The sequence below is a fragment of the Chrysemys picta genome, chromosome 24, assembly GCF_011386835.1.
Source record: "Chrysemys picta bellii isolate R12L10 chromosome 24, ASM1138683v2, whole genome shotgun sequence".
In the NCBI taxonomy this organism is placed as follows: Eukaryota; Metazoa; Chordata; order Testudines; family Emydidae; genus Chrysemys; species Chrysemys picta.
In genome coordinates this window covers 10,369,690-10,386,381 of record NC_088814.1, presented here as the reverse complement: position 1 = coordinate 10,386,381, position 16,692 = coordinate 10,369,690, and the positions used below count along the sequence as shown (strand labels likewise).

Below are 16,692 nucleotides of genomic sequence, written 5' to 3'. Positions count from 1 at the left end.
TAGCTGACGCACATAAAGTTGAAGCACTATTCATTTTTGGCTTGTGTCTTTTTCCTAGTCAATCTCCCTAAATCTGGGCTCTGCGTTATGTCCCCCGTCATTCTCACAAGCGCACACAGAGAACAGCTCCCTTCGTACAGTGCCTACTCCTAGAGGGTAGGTTTGTCTTTCTTTTTCAGGTACAGTCCTTCCCCAGTCTGCTTGTGTTCATAGCTAATGCTCTGGGTGAAATCGTGGCTTCATTGAAGTCAATGGTAAAACTCCCGTTGACTTCAATGAGGCAAGAAGTTCATCGATTCTCTGGCAGAAGGAACCAATGTGATCTATATATGGAGATATACCTATCTCATAGAGCTGGAAGGGACCTTGAAAGGTCATCGAGTCCAGGCCCCTGCCTTCACAGTAGGACCAAGTACTGTCCCTGACAAATTTTTGCCCCAGATCCCTAAATGACCCTCTCAAGGATTGAACTCACAACCCAATGCTCAAAGCACTGAGCTATCCCTCCCCCTATCTCATCCGAGCTCCTGCAAAACACCTGCCAAAGAACCTCACCCAGATAGTCCAGCAAAACTTCTCCCTTTACATTGTAGAGCTCAAAGTGCTAAATGAAGGGTGAGTATCATTATCCAATTCTATGGATGGGTAAACTGAGGTGCCCACAACCACTGAGTGAGACAGTAGCAGAACTCAGGTCTTGTCCCAGGCAAGAACCACAGTGGTCCCAGTTGCAAACTCTCAGCTAACTAATTATATTTGCACATCCCGTGCTTGTTAGAGGACTAAAGCTGCATGGTTGAGCTGAAAAGGGGATATGTTACGACCAGAGATGTTCAGAAAATGGAATTCCCATCCCATGGGAGCCCTGCATTTCAACGCTCGTTTTTGTCCTGAAACGGGACCAAAAAATGTTGACATTGTATTGCCGCGCAAAAAGCCCCAAACACTTCCAGATCTGCAGTGTCCGAGCATATCATTTTTGACATCGTCACTCAAAGCAAAACATTTCACTTCCAAAACATCGGTGGTTTGGATATTTTCCAAACAGCGATGTTTCAAAACATCAATATGAAATGAAATGTTTCCATTTAGAATTTTCCCATGGGAGAAATTGAAATTGACATTTGCCCACGAAAAAGGTGGTTTGCTGCGCTATGTTGGGAGAATGCTTTGGTCAAAGAACGTTGACTGGCTCTAGCCAAGAAAGACATTCACAGCACAGGAAACTTACAAAATACTGTTACCGGGGCTGTATTATTATAATTAGCTCCCATTGCACTAGGTGCGGTAAAAACAGAACAAAAAGACAGCCAGTGCCCCCAAAGAGTTTACAATCTAAAGAGACAAGACCGACCCCGGGTGGGGGAGGGGAAGAGATAAAAACACAAGCAGAGAGAACAACGTATAACACTGTATAATCTGTAACAGGGCAGCCTGCCCCTTTAGGCAGGGCAGCCTGCCCCTGTTCATTTAGCCCAGCCCTGATATGCATGTCCAGGGTGGTGCATTTCAGAGGAAAGTCCAGCAACTGAAGGCTGGCTGGGGAGGAGAAGAAGGACTGGGACAAGAATTTGGGCCCATGCTTGGAACCGGCTGAGGCCTGCCAGGGGTCACTGGGAGGAGGGTGCCCCTGATCTGGATGGTTGGGATGACTGGAGCCCAGGAGTCCGACTTCAGACTGTGAGACGGGCTGTTGCAGCTGGGAACCCTCCTGTAAAGAAAGAGGGCTGAAGGCTGAGCCCTGTGGAGCTGAAGACGCTTTTGTTTTGATGTTGTTGGGGACTTGGAGTAAAGGATTCTGCTGTCCTGGAAGGGGTGGAATGCTTCTATGATTCTCTGTAAATCTAGAGCAAGTGAGAGCGGCATGTGGACCAGAGCGAGACGGGGCTTGGTTCTCCCATCTTGGGTCCCCTTTGGAACCTATTGGTGGGACACACCCCGCCGGCATGACCCAGGTGATCTGATGTTTTGCGCTGCCTTTCCATAGGTGTAAATGAAGCGAGTGGGGAGCCAGGGAGACACAAATATCTGCACCCATGGGAGCAGGGGAGCTGAACGGGACCAGGCAACTCAATTGTGGGCATGGGAGTCACCTCTTTTACCAGGAGGAGCCTGCAGAGGGAGAGGCACCATGGTGTGCATAGGAAAAGGGGGGGCAGCTGGAGAGCTAAATGGGGCTTAACAGCAAGGACAGCAGTACTAAGATTAAAATGTTCTTCCGGCTTCCTTCTGCCCCACCCACCGAGCGCCCCGGAGGCCAGGGGTAGCCTCACGGAGACCCACAGGCCTTCAGGCCCAGGCCCTCAAAGGTATGAACTAAAGTTAGGAGCTATGCCCTGCCTTCCCCCTGCCGCTGCCAGCCTTGCGCTGTATGGGTTATTGCATTGTCTCAGCACACCAAGAGCTATGTATTAAGCTACAGGTTTAACCAGAAACACAGGACTGGGTCTATGCACTGATCTGGACCTCAGGACCCTATTAGCCACGCCTCTGGCAGCCATTAACCCTACCCATGCGGTGGTTCGGAAAGGCACAGCTAACAGCCGGACGACCGTACCTCTGCTCACACCATGCCGTAACCATAGGACTGTGGCTTAGGCCACTGGAGTTTGTGGGCCCAGCTTAGATAAAGGGAGGGGTAGCTCAGAGGTTTGAGCATTGGCCTGCTAAACCCAGGGTTGTGAGTGCAATCCTTAAGGAGACCGTTTAGGGATCTGGCAAAAATCTGTCTGGGGATTGGTCCTGCTTTGAGCAGGGGGTTGGACTAGATGACCTCCTGAGGTCCCTTCCAACCCAGATCTTCTATAAAAGCTGATTGTGAAATATTGCTGAAATGGCAAAGAGTGAGATCAAACCCCATGGGGTGATGCCAAGTTGGGGTCATTGGGGGGGAATCACTGAACAAGCTTGAACCCTGTTGTGAGCAAAAATTAATGATAAGGACTGGACACGTTTACAGTCCTGTTTTATTTAGGGCACTGTATCTTGGGAACCCCTTGGCCAAATGGCCTCAAATTTGTATCACCAAGACTACCCTGGCCCCTGATGAAGCCTGGGAAATTTGGGGACAAGCTGAGCATGCACGTGGATTTTAGGGCACTTAGCGGGCAAACAGCCAGTTCCTGAACTGTAGCGGTGCTACTGCCCCACTCTGCTCACTTAACCCTATATATATCGCTCTATAGATCACTTCCTCCCTTGACTACGCCAAGGAATGACCGACTGAAATCTAATCCAGCAGCAGCCCCGGCAGGCCCTTCGCCCTGCTTGTTCTCGGGGGCTCTCTCAGCCAGGGCCCCCGCTGACTTGCAAAGCTCAGGGCAGCTGTTGTGCTTCTGGGGCCGTGGAAGAAAGTCACCCGGCCGTCAGCTTGGCAGCTGGGAGTCACCCCGGCAGGCGCCGCCTGGCAGGTCTGCCTGCCTGCTGAAAATCCTTGCTGTGCGAAGGCAGCGCGGCGGATCCAGGGAACTTCCAGCGGTGAAAAGGCCTCATCTGGAGTATTGCGTCCAGTTTTGGTCCCCCCACCACAGAAGGGATGTGGACAAATTGGAAACAGTCCAGCGGACTGCATTAGCCTGGCTGGGAACTAGTGAGCACCCCTGGCTCTGTACGTGTCCAGCCGGCCTCAGTACAGGATCCCTTTGATGGTCATCACTGCTTCCCCCTGAAAATGAATTGCGGTGGCTGCCGAAAGCTACTTCGCAATTAAACACGCCTCGGCCATCACTGCCTGGGCACGTGCACACGAAAAGTGAGCTGATGGGGCGGAGGCGAAGGGACCAAACTCTTTGCAGGGAACTTCCAGCTGTGAAAAGGCCTCATCTAGAGTATTAAGTCCAGTTTTGGTCCCCCCACTACAGAAGGGATGTGGACAAATTGGAGAGAGTCCAGCGGAGGGCAACGGAAATGATTAGGTGGCTGGGGCACATGATTTACAAGGAGAGGCTGAGGGAACTGGGATTATTTAGTCTGCAGAAGAGAAGAGTGAGGGGGGATTTGATAGCTGCTTTCAACTACCTGAAAGGGGGTTCCAAAGAGGAGGGAGCTCGGCTGTTCTCAGTGGTGGCAGATGACAGAACAAGGAGTAATGGTCTCAAGTTGCAGTGGGGGAGGTCTAGGTTGGATATTAGGAAAAACTATTTCACTAGGAGGGTGGTGAAGCACTGGAATGGGTTTCCTAGGGAGGTGGTGGAATCTCCATCCATAGAGGTTTTTAAGGCCCGGCTTGACAAAGCCCTGGCTGGGATGATTTAGTTGGGGATTGGTCCTGCTTTGAGCAGGGGGTTGGACTAGATGACCTCCTGAGGTCTCTTCCAACTCTAATCTTCTATGATTCTATTAAACTTCCCTGTGTCTCCCAGCGCTTGTCACTGACACCCCACGAGGCGCTGCTGAGAACACAGACACTAACGCAGCTGCCTGGCATGTCTTTGTTCTGAAACGCACGGAATAGTTTGCTTAATAAAGCTTAGTGGTTCGCTCTCCAATTTCAGCCCCGCTGAGAGGGGGAAACCCACGCTCCACCGCCCATTGCTAATTAAGCAGCTGCCCGTCCATCTTTCTGCTCTGAAGCTGTTGCAGGCCTTCCTGCCGCACCGCTCAGATCTTGTCCGAAGCAGGAAAATGCTTGGACTTGGACGTTAATTAATTAGTTAATGGCTCTGGAGCCCTTTGGAAATGGAGCAACGCTCGGTGTTAATCCTGATGAATGAGGATTTCGCTGTCAGGTCACTGGCGGGTCAGGGGTGGTCACACACACACCGTGTCTCTGCGTCCACCGTTCACACACCTCTTAGCAGCAGTCACCACCAGGGCTCTCCTGCCAGCTGCTTCGTGCTAACACGTGCTGACAGCTTATCTCTCAGCCGCCACCTTTCTCTCCAGCAGGGAGGAGACCGGCCCACAAAGCGCGTGGTCAAGGCCACATTCTTATCTGAGGCTTGGGAGGAACTGGAAAAGCAATGCACAAAATCGGAGATGCACGCCGGCCTTGACCGGGCTGGGAAGTGTCCTACCCGGGAATGGTCTGCCCAGAGTGAAGAGGTTGGGCTTGGTGTGCGTGGGTGCAGGGTGGGGCTGGTAGGCCTATGATATCCTGGGGATCAGACCAGCTGATCTGTGCTCCCTTTCAGCCTTAAACTCCATGAGGGAGACGGTGCCAGAGACTGCATTGCACAGGGGACTTTATAAAACCGAACAGGGGCGGCTGTGGGAGCCCTGACTTCTTGCTGGCAGCAGGGCCTGATCCTGATGTCGCATCGGAGGTCGTAAAAGAGGAGTAAGTAACTCCGCTGCAGCCAGTGGATTTACACTGCAGGGAGGTCATGGCGTGAGACCAGATAGCGCGCACTAGGTAGGGTTGTTTAGGGTTTTATTTAGTTTTGAAGTCAACGTGGGTCTGTCTACACTGCAGTTAGGCTCCCACGGCTGGCCTGCGCCAGCCGACTTGGGCTTGGGTTAAGGGGATGTTTAATTGCTGTGTAGACGTTCCGGATTGGGACCCTCTCCCTTGCAGGTCCTAGAGCCCGGACTCCAGCAGCACATTCCACCCCATTCCACCCCAGAGATGGCTGCATTCCAGCGTGCCTCAAGGAGAAAGAAATGGCTGTAAATCCCTTGACATTGAGATAACTTCCCTGTGGATCAGGGCTTCAGCTCCCTTGTGGGGAGGATGTTTTATCCCAGGGCTCTGCCTCTCTCTCTTAAGCAGGATCCCTTGAGGCGGGATAGATGAGATGTTCATTTATAGGTCCCCCAGCTTTGAAACCATGGCATATCTAGCTGGTGGATTGACCCAGCCTAGATATTACAATCCTCCCACTTGTGACCCTCCAGCTAGCCAGCGAGACAGGCTGGGGCTGTCCCTTTGAAAAATGGAGTGGGTTGTCTCCCACTTCCCACATCCGAAGTGCCATCACTTATTTTTAGACAGGAGACAATGAGCTTTTCCGATTAAATCCAGGCAGCGGCAGCAGCCATCAGATAGCATCCAGGTGGATTCAGCCTACACAGTCGATATTAATATCGAGCCTGTCCTCAGAGTCAATGTTCAGGTTATTACGTCCGGCACTTCGGGGGCAGGGAGGTGGTGGTATGTCCTTCCTGAGTGTCAAGCAGCCATGGCATTAATGGGAGTCCAGGCTCCACTCCCCCCCCCAAACCCACTGGCTTGGAAAGGTATCCTGGAGACAAAGGGAGAAAAAGGAAATCAATTGCTAGGGCAGCCGTGCTGGAGGAAGCCACCGTGTGGCGAAAGAAGCTGCCGTGCAGAATTGGCAAATGAACTTCCGTAAGGGGTGACATCTCCGGGGTGGGCAGACCGATCCCTTTACATCCTGCTTTTGGATAGGAAGACTGAGACTTCGGGTAAAAGTGCCAGAAATGCCGAAGTGACTGTGACACCCTGGCACCCCAATATTCACCACTGTCATGTAATTAGGATCTGCCTTATACACAGTCTGCCTGGTGAGGTGTCATTCTAAAAGTCTTGATCTGCTAGACGTTCATATCTTGTTGGATTGTATGTGCTATTGTCGAGTGTGAAGTTATGAAGTTTGGCTATGTAGGTGTTGCTGAAACATGTCGTGAGGTTGAAAACACCCATAAGCAGCCTTTCAGGTACGACAGTAAAAAGGCCAAACAATGTGAATGGCTTATTGAGGAAATGCAAACAAGCACCAGGATTACCCCAGGAACTGTGTGCAATAGAAACCTCTCAGAGAGAGCACTGCACAATGGGAACTGTCTGACCCAGCTCACAGCAAAAGAGCTTTCCAGCAAGTGCGGAGAAGATATAAAAGGGGGAAAATGACATTATAGGGGGACCTCACTCTTCCAACAACAAACCTGGAAACACCTGAGGGGCAAGGACTGAACTGTGGGAAATGGTGGTCCCAGACTAGAGGGATTTTTAGCCTGGGTGTGAAAACCTGGGAAAGCCAAGGCAACCCATGCCTTAAGAGTCTGCTAGTCTGTTTATCATTCAGGGTGAGAATTTGCTAATTTATATCCTACCTATCTAGTGTGTTAAGCTCAGTTTGTGGTGTTGTTTAAGTACTAAGGTTATCTGCACAATGCAGTTGCAGCGTCTTCAGATACTAATAGCCAGCTCTTCTGTAGCACTTTTCCTAAACAGAGCTCAAAACTCAACACCGTCTTTACTCCTCACCGTCGGTGAGGCAAGGCAGGGACATTACCCCCATTTTGCAGCTAGGGAAGGTAGGCACAGGGAGACCGAGTGACTTGGCCAGCATCACACAAAAGAGCTGTAGCAGAGCAGGGAATTGACCCCTCATCCTCTACACTAGGGCCCAAACCACTGGGCCTTCCTCTCGAAAACAGCGGCTGAGGAACATGCCGATGCTTCGCAGCCTAGTGCGGAGAAAAGCCCGTTAATCCAGCCTCCCCAGCTGGCCTGCGGACAAAGAGAAGGCTGGAGCGTTCTTCATTCTCAAGAGTCAGGAACGTCCCAGGTGTAATTCTATTCCTAGCATCCCGCTATAATTCCCAGAGGCTGGGCAGGGATAGCCCAAGCTCCTGTCCGGCAGGAAGCCGGCGTTCCAGGAGGAACATCTGAGCCCCAGCTTGGGGAAAACAGGCCTGGAACCAGGACTAGAGGGGGCCCTGCTGGCCGCTAGCTCCGGTAAGGGCTGCAAAGCAAACTTCATTCTAACCCTCTGCTCCTAACTCCCAGTCTGCAATTGCCCGTGGCTGGGCCTACGTTTTCCAAAGTTACTAGTGAGTCTGCGGGCTTCTATTCTGTTCTGTCCAGATTCTTGTCCCACGCTCATCACCGCAGTATCTGAGCGCCTGCCAGGAGACGAGCCTAACCTCTGTGTTTGTTCTTATCCTAAAAGTGCGTGCAGGGGGAGGGTCTCGTGTTGATAGGAGATTTCTAATTATTTTTAGGGGGTGAAAAGTCTTCAATGTACTGGGGCCCAACAGGAGACCTCTCAAAGGGGCCAGACTTTAAGAGAGGGCTGAACACCTAGCACCCTGAAAATCAGACCCCTTTTAAAGGTGCCCCCAATCTGAAGTCCCCAGGATCACTAACCACTTTGGATAGCACGGGCCTCGGTCTCTGCCCAGCGATGAAGCTGATCTGCCGTCCTGGAGGATGAGAAGAGAAAAGACACTTTGCCCTCTGAAAAATATTCTTGCCGTTTATTCGCCATCTCTAAAGCCAAAGCGGTGAAGGGCTGAACACTGCAATCAAAGGAAACAAGCCCTCAGGATGGACCATGGCACAGCCTTCCCCTGGAGGGAACTGGCTTTGATTTGACTGAGCGAGGAATGTTTGGCTTTAAATGGGAGGCTGAAGGTTATGGCAGGCCTGGTGTGCCACACAGGAGCTAAGTCTGATGCAAAGAGAGGAAGGGGTCCAGTGGGAGGGACTGAGATGGTGGCAGAAGTGGGATCGTTGGGATAGGACAGCGAGTGTTCTGAGCTGTGCTGGGAGGAGGAGGAGGTCACATGCATTGGGGCAGCAGGGACTTTGGCAGTTGTGCTAAAAGCTGTACGAATTTAAAAAAAAAGCTGGGGCAGGAGACAGGGACTGAGATGGCCAGAGCTGCCCTTCTCTGCCAGCAACTCACAGACCGGCCGTGTGGTTCCCCAGCTGGCGAAATAACTCCCAGTGCTGGAAGTGTGGGGTGAGAAACCAGGCTCGGGCCAAGTACCGGCAGCATTCCCTAGCCCCGCTGTAGCAGGAGCAATTCAGAGATTCCGACATTCCAAGGCCAGAAGGGAGCACTGGGGTCATCCAGTCTGACCTCCTGCGTAACACGGGCCAAAGACCTGCCCCAAAATAATTCCTAGAGCAGGGCCACGAGAGAAACAGCCCATCTTGCTTTAAAAAATTGTCAGCGATGGAGAATCCCCCACGGCCCTTGTTAATTGTTCCAATGGTTAATTACTCTCACCGTTAACAAATTACACCTTATTTCCAGTCTGAATGATACTCGCTTCACCTTCCAGCATTGGACGGGGTGATACTTTTCTCTGCTAGTTTGAATAGCCCATTATTAAATACTTGTTCCCCCATATAATACTTATGGGCTGTGATCACCCCTCCCTTGGCCTTCTCTTTGTTAATTGAGTTCTTTGGGTCTATCACAATAACGCATGTTTTCTAATGCTCTGAATCATTCTTGTGGCTCTTCTCTGAACCCTCTCCAATGTATCAAGATCCTCTTGAACTGCGGGCACCTGAACTGGACACAGGATTCTAGCATCAGTCGCACCAGTGCCCAATAAACAAGATTGCCCCATTTACATCTCCCAGGATCACATTAGCTCTTTCAGCCACAGAGTCACATTGGGAGCTCACGTCCGGCTGATTATCCACCACGAACCCCAAATCTTTTTCAGTCAGGTCTTCCCAGAATAGAGTCCCCCCCATCCTGAAAGTGTGGCCTACATTCTTTGTTCCTAACTACATACATTTGATTATTTGCCCCCAGGTTACCAAGCAATCCAGATCGCTGTGATTCTGTGTCCTGTCTTCTTCAATATTTACCACTCTCCCAATTTTTGTGGCATCTGCAAACTCGATCAGTGATGATTTGATGGTTTCTTCCAGGTCACTATAAAAATGTTCAATAACCTACGGCCCGGATCTGATCCCTGTGGGACCCCCCTAGAAACAGACCCACTTGACGATTCTCCATTGATGGTTTCATTTTGAGTAATATCAGTTACCCAGTTTTTAATCCATTTAACCTATGCCATGTTAATGTTATATTGTTCTAGTTTTTAATCAAAATATCGAGTGGGACCAAATCAAACACCTTACAGAAGTCGACATGTATTACGCCAACACTGTTACCTCTATCAATCAAATTTATAATCTCATCAAAAAAAGATATCAAGTTAGTTTGAGAGGATCTATTTTCCACAAACCCATGCTGATTTGCATTAATTGCATTATCCTCCTTTAATTCTTTATTAACCGAGTCCCCAATCAAGCGCGGCATTATCTTGCCTGGGATTGATGTCAGGCTGACGGGCCTATAATTACCCAGGACAGACTTGATGGAAGGGAGAGTCAGCCGGAGCATCAGGACTGTAATAAAAGCCTGGAGCCTTTCCCAGCGGACCGGCCAGTAAGAGTAGCCTTCGCACGCGCCGCAGGCACTTTTCATCCTGAGGGACCCTGAGATCTTAAGAGTGACACACAAACCAGAGTGGGGGATTGCCTCATCCACCTCTGGGGTGGAACCTCTGGCAGCGTCACAACCCTGAACCAGAATTTAGGGCAAGAAGCAGATCCTTGGTGCTTATCGTACACAGCGTTTCACTAGCAGTCGTCAAAGCATTTTATAGGCCCTAATTACCTACCCTTCTTAACAACCTTCTGAGGGAGAAAAAATCATTATCGTCCTGTTTATATAGGTGGGTAAACCGAGGCACGGGCAGTCAAATTCTGTCCTGGTTAGTGCAGCTGCACCTGGGATGAATTTGACCCAGTGACTTCCCTAAGGTCACACTGTGAGCCAATGACCTTACTAGGAATAAAACCCAGGAGTCCCTTCTCTATAGGGTGACCAGACAGCAAGTGTGAAAAATCGGGACGGGGGTGGGGGGTAATAGGAGCCTATATAAGAAAAAGTTCCAAATATCAGGACTGTCCCTATACAGTCAGGACATCTGGTCACCCTACTTCTCTATCCAATAAACTCCTCTCCCCAATCTAAAAATAGAACCCAGGAGTTCTGACTCTGGTTCCCTGCTTTAACCACTAGTCCCTTCTCCCATCACAGACCTAAGAACCCAGGAGTCCTGACTCCCCTGCTCTAAGCACTAAACCTTTCCACTCCCTCATTTTAACACCAGGCAAACCCACGCAGCGGGCTCCCAATGGAACACGACTTAAGAACACGTGCCCTCGGACAACCCCCTTCATCACAAGTGACTGAGGACCGAGCCCATGCTGGTTTGCAATTAGCAGAGCCCGCCACTAAACGGCCTGCAGCGAGGGGAGGGCTTCGCGGGCCATTTCTGACACGCATCCCAATTATTTCTTTTCATCAGAGGGAGGCGGTTTTACTCCGGGGGCTTGGAGCTCAAATCTCATCTCAACAAACCGCACGACAATACGGCAGGATGTAACACTGCCCCCGAAGAAATCAGAGGTGCTGCCTCTCTCCACCAGCGCTGCAGTCGAAGTACAGCGCTTGCCTGGCATCTTGCTTTAACACGGGCGAGAATTTTCCCAGGTGCCCATAAATAAGGCAGGAAAGACGGGTCAGTGGCAAGGGGACTAGCCTGTGTGTTAGGAGACCAGGGTTTAGCTTCCGCTGTGGTACATACTCTCTGTCTGACTCGGGGCGGGTGATTTTATTCCAGAATAGCGACTCCATTTTGGAAGCACCCTAATCATTTCAGAATAAAAGTGACTTTTATTCCGGATTAGAGTGTCTACACAGGTAGCGGTGCCAGAACAGCTCGTTCGACAATAGCAATTCTGGGTGATTTCCCCAATCAGACAAGCTCTTGGCCTTTGCTTTGGACAGCCATCAACTTTAACCAGGTTTGGGACTGTCTATAGTTCAAAGACCGGCTTAATGGAAGCCATTAACATCTTCCAGCGTAACAATGTAGTAAAAGTCTGTGATTTTATTAGCAGTAGTATTTATTATCTGTCTTCCATAAGGTAACAGGGTTTGAATGTGAAGACAGCTTTGCACGCTTTCTCTCTCGGCTCCGTGGTACCTGCAACTGCTAAGGCTGAAAAGGAAGATGATAATTGTTGTGCCATTGCTAAATAGGGTCAGAGTAGGTTGCAATGTGATTCCTGGGGCTGTGGTGGGTCGGAGTAGGTTGCAGTGTGGTTCCTGGGGCTGTGGTGGGTCGGAGTAGGTTGCAGTGTGGTTCCTGGGGCTGTGGTGGGTCGGGGTGGGTTGCAATGTGGTTCCTGGGGCTGTGGTGGGTCGGGGTGGGTTGCAATGTGGTTCCTGGGGCTGCGGTGGGTCGGGGTAGGTTGCAGTGTGTTTCCTGGGGCTGTGGTGAGTCGGGGTGGGTTGCAACGTGTTTACTGGGGCTGTGGTGGGTCGGAGTAGGTTGCAATGTGGTTCCTGGGGCTGTGGTGGGTCGGAGTAGTTGCAATGTGATTTCTGGGGCTGTGGTTGGTCGGAGTAGGTTGCAATGTGGTTCCTGGGGCTGTGGTGGGTCGGAGTAGGTTGCAGTGTGGTTCCTGGGGCTGTGGTGGGTCGGAGTAGGTTGCAATGTGTTTACTGGGGCTGTGGTGGGTCGGAGTAGGTTGCAATGTGGTTCCTGGGGCTGTGGTGGGTCGGAGTAGGTTGCAATGTGGTTCCTGGGGCTGTGGTGGGTCGGAGTAGGTTGCAATGTGGTTCCTGGGGCTGTGGTTGGTCGGAGTAGGTTGCAATGTGGTTCCTGGGGCTGTGGTGAGTCGGAGTAGGTTGCAATGTGTTTACTGGGGCTGTGGTGGGTGGGAGTAGGTTGCAGTGTGGTTCCTGGGGCTGTGGTGGGTCGGAGTAGGTTGCAATGTGATTCCTGGGGCTGTGGTGGGTCGGAGTAGGTTGCAATGTGATTCCTGGGGCTGTGGTGGGTCGGAGTAGGTTGCAGGGTGGTTCCTGGGGCTGTGGTGGGTCGGAGTAGGTTGCAATGTGTTTACTGGGGCTGTGGTGGGTCGGAGTAGGTTGCAATGTGGTTCCTGGGGCTGTGGTGGGTCGGAGTAGGTTGCAATGTGTTTACTGGGGCTGTGGTGGGTCGGAGTAGGTTGCAATGTGGTTCTTGGGGCTGTGGTGGGTCGGAGTAGGTTGCAATGTGGTTCCTGGGGCTGTGGTGGGTCGGAGTAGGTTGCAGTGTGGTTCCTGGGGCAGTGGTGGGTCGGAGTAGGTTGCAATGTGTTTACTGGGGCTGTGGTGGGTAGGAGTAGGTTGCAATGTGGTTCCTGGGGCTGTGGTGGGTCGGAGTAGGTTGCAATGTGGTTCCTGGGGCTGTGGTGGGTCGGAGTAGGTTGCAGTGTGGTTCCTGGGGCTGTGGTGGGTCGGAGTAGGTTGCAATGTGGTTCCTGGGGCTGTGGTGGGTCGGAGTAGGTTGCAATGTGGTTCCTGGGGCTGTGGTGGGTCGGAGTAGGTTGCAGTGTGGTTCCTGGGGCTGTGGTGGGTCGGAGTAGGTTGCAATGTGTTTACTGGGGCTGTGGTGGGTCGGAGTAGGTTGCAATGTGGTTCCTGGGGCTGTGGTGGGTCGGAGTAGGTTGCAGGGTGGTTCCTGGGGCTGTGGTGGGTCGGAGTAGGTTGCAATGTGTTTACTGGGGCTGTGGTGGGTCGGAGTAGGTTGCAATGTGGTTCCTGGGGCTGTGGTGGGTCGGAGTAGGTTGCAATGTGTTTACTGGGGCTGTGGTGGGTCGGAGTAGGTTGCAATGTGGTTCTTGGGGCTGTGGTGGGTCGGAGTAGGTTGCAATGTGGTTCCTGGGGCTGTGGTGGGTCGGAGTAGGTTGCAGTGTGGTTCCTGGGGCAGTGGTGGGTCGGAGTAGGTTGCAATGTGTTTACTGGGGCTGTGGTGGGTAGGAGTAGGTTGCAATGTGGTTCCTGGGGCTGTGGTGGGTCGGAGTAGGTTGCAATGTGGTTCCTGGGGCTGTGGTGGGTCGGAGTAGGTTGCAGTGTGGTTCCTGGGGCTGTGGTGGGTCGGAGTAGGTTGCAATGTGTTTACTGGGGCTGTGGTGGGTCGGAGTAGGTTGCAATGTGGTTCCTGGGGCTGTGGTGGGTCGGAGTAGGTTGCAGTGTGATTCCTGGGGCTGTGGTGGGTCGGAGTAGGTTGCAGTGTGGTTCCTGGGGCTGTGGTGGGTCGGAGTAGGTTGCAGTGTGGTTCCTGGGGCTGTGGTGGGTCGGAGTAGGTTGCAGTGTGATTCCTGGGGCTGTGGTGGGTCGGAGTAGGTTGCAGTGTGATTCCTGGGGCTGTGGTGAGTCGGAGTAGGTTGCAGTGTGGTTCCTGGGGCTGTGGTGGGTCGGAGTAGGTTGCAATGTGGTTCCTGGGGCTGTGGTGGGTCGGAGTAGGTTGCAGTGTGGTTCCTGGGGCTGTGGTGGGTCGGGGTGGGTTGCAATGTGGTTCCTGGGGCTGCGGTGGGTCGGGGTAGGTTGCAGTGTGTTTCCTGGGGCTGTGGTGAGTCGGGGTAGGTTGCAATGTGGTTCCTGGGGCTGTGGTGGGTCGGAGTAGTTGCAATGTGATTTCTGGGGCTGTGGTTGGTCGGAGTAGGTTGCAATGTGGTTCCTGGGGCTGTGGTGGGTCGGAGTAGGTTGCAGTGTGTTTACTGGGGCTGTGGTGGGTCGGAGTAGGTTGCAATGTGGTTCCTGGGGCTGTGGTGGGTCGGAGTAGGTTGCAATGTGGTTCCTGGGGCTGTGGTGGGTCGGAGTAGGTTGCAATGTGGTTCCTGGGGCTGTGGTTGGTCGGAGTAGGTTGCAATGTGGTTCCTGGGGCTGTGGTGAGTCGGAGTAGGTTGCAATGTGTTTACTGGGGCTGTGGTGGGTGGGAGTAGGTTGCAGTGTGGTTCCTGGGGCTGTGGTGGGTCGGAGTAGGTTGCAATGTGATTCCTGGGGCTATGGTGGGTCGGAGTAGGTTGCAATGTGATTCCTGGGGCTGTGGTGGGTCGGAGTAGGTTGCAGGGTGGTTCCTGGGGCTGTGGTGGGTCGGAGTAGGTTGCAATGTGTTTACTGGGGCTGTGGTGGGTCGGAGTAGGTTGCAATGTGGTTCCTGGGGCTGTGGTGGGTCGGAGTAGGTTGCAATGTGTTTACTGGGGCTGTGGTGGGTCGGAGTAGGTTGCAATGTGGTTCTTGGGGCTGTGGTGGGTCGGAGTAGGTTGCAATGTGGTTCCTGGGGCTGTGGTGGGTCGGAGTAGGTTGCAGTGTGGTTCCTGGGGCTGTGGTGGGTCGGAGTAGGTTGCAATGTGGTTCTTGGGGCTGTGGTGGGTCGGGGTAGGTTGCAATGTGGTTCCTGGGGCTGTGGTGGGTCGGAGTAGGTTGCAATGTGGTTCCTGAAGGCTCCTTAGGCAAATCTGTTTCCTGGCTCTGTGCCTCAGTTTCCCCATCTGTAAAATGGGGATAATAGTACTGACCTCCTTTGTAAAGGGCTCTGAGAGCTACCGATGAAAAGTTTTATAAAAGTGGCAGCTATAAATTAATTATTAGTGTAGATGAAAATCAGCCCCTTAGAGGAGCAAAGGGAGTTTATTGCAGAGTCTCACGCAGAATAATAATAATAATAATAATAATAATTAATACTCCTAGACAGCTCTTGGCCTGGGCCTCCGAGAGTAATTCCTCTGGCTCCAGGGGCATTACGCCAGGGATGGATTTGGCTCTGAGCTGCTCATTGGGCCAGGATCAGGTGTCTTTGTGCACAGTCCTCACCCAGAGAGGGCTGCCACAAGGCCCCATCAGGAGGCCGGGACAATGTGACCAAAGCAAACCTGAGTTACGTACTGTGACGGCCACCCACAGCCCTAACAGTGTTTGCTTCCTCCTCTTCTGTCTGCAGGTATTTATCCTCTGGATTAGCCCCACCTCGGCTTCCATCCAGGATCAATACTGTGAGAATTTACCTCCAAGCAGTAACACCACTGGTAAGCACGCTACCCACCCTCCCCTGCACCAACCTCCCTGTCCCCTCTAGCTTTGTTCCTGGAGTTGCGGAATGGACATTAGCGACCTGGTTCTCCACCGGGGTAAGGGCTAGTCGGGCTGAAGGGCTCTGGGGTTCCATCACCCATACTGCAAACGTCAGGGAGTTTGTCTCCTGGGCGTTAAAACCTGACTCCCAGCTCTGACCTCGCCCCAATAGTTACAAGGACACCCCGAGACAGATTCTGTGCTGTGTCTCTAAGTGGTGCAGCATAGAACTCCCAGCCTGCCGTTCTTGGCGCTTGGAGACTGTAATCCACCTTTATGCCCTCCTAGGCCTGGGGTGCTCCATGGGCCGGAGAGGCCCTCAATGTACCTCAGCTAGCCCTGGGGGGGCTTTTAAGCTCCTTTATGCTACTCTGGTCCTTGTACACAGGGGACTGCATGGCAGCTGAGAACTGGCGGAGTGCAGACATGTTCCATCTTGCGCCCTCCTGCCCCCTGCACTAGAGGGGCTCCACAGCTTTGTGTCCGCTCAGCGCTCCCTACAATGGGGGGGGACATCTCTGCTGGCCAATTAGAGCCACATTACGTCACTCATATTTCGGGTGGTCGTCCTGCATTATTGATCATCAGCCTCATTGTCAGTAGAATGGCAGAAGGAAGAGGTGATCGGCGGGTGAGAGCTGTCTCAGAGCAGGAGACACAGGGTGTGTCCACACTGCACACTAAGTCTGGGCTGTGACTTGGGTTCGAGCCCAAGCCCCCACTTCCATCCACACACCTATCAGTCTGACTGGCACTAAGGACCCGGCTCCTAGGATCCTGCTTGGGGCGTGGGTCAGAGCCCAAGTCCTGCTGGGACTCGGGCCCAAGCAGTGTGGACGCAGGCGAAGCCACAGACCCGAGTCAGAAGGTCTGCGTAGTGCAGCGCGGATGCATGAGCATGGCTGTGAGACCCGGATCCTGCCATTGTAAACCCAGATTTACCGTGCAGCATGGACGTTCAAGCTTGAGCTTGGAAATGCCGAGTCCCACAGACCTGGGCTTGGGTTGCAGTGTAAATGTACCCGCAGAAACCCGGAGAGTCAGCCCCTGAGAGGACCCAGAGACA

The 16,692-nt window shown here is 52.5% G+C and overlaps 1 protein-coding gene across 8 annotated transcripts in view; it reads left to right on the top strand.

The window, feature by feature from the left end:
• CRHR1 (corticotropin releasing hormone receptor 1) overlaps positions 1–16,692 on the top strand; it is a 107,450-nt gene that overhangs the window by 4,860 nt on the left and 85,898 nt on the right. For 6 of the 8 annotated variants that reach the window (XM_065577700.1, XM_065577699.1, XM_065577701.1 and 3 more), the window contains one exon: positions 15,496–15,580. The exons of the other annotated variants lie outside the window; for them this stretch is intronic. In XM_065577700.1, the coding sequence (XP_065433772.1) occupies positions 15,496–15,580 (85 nt within the window). The remainder of the gene's footprint in view (positions 1–15,495; positions 15,581–16,692) is intronic. 8 annotated transcript variants of the gene reach the window in all.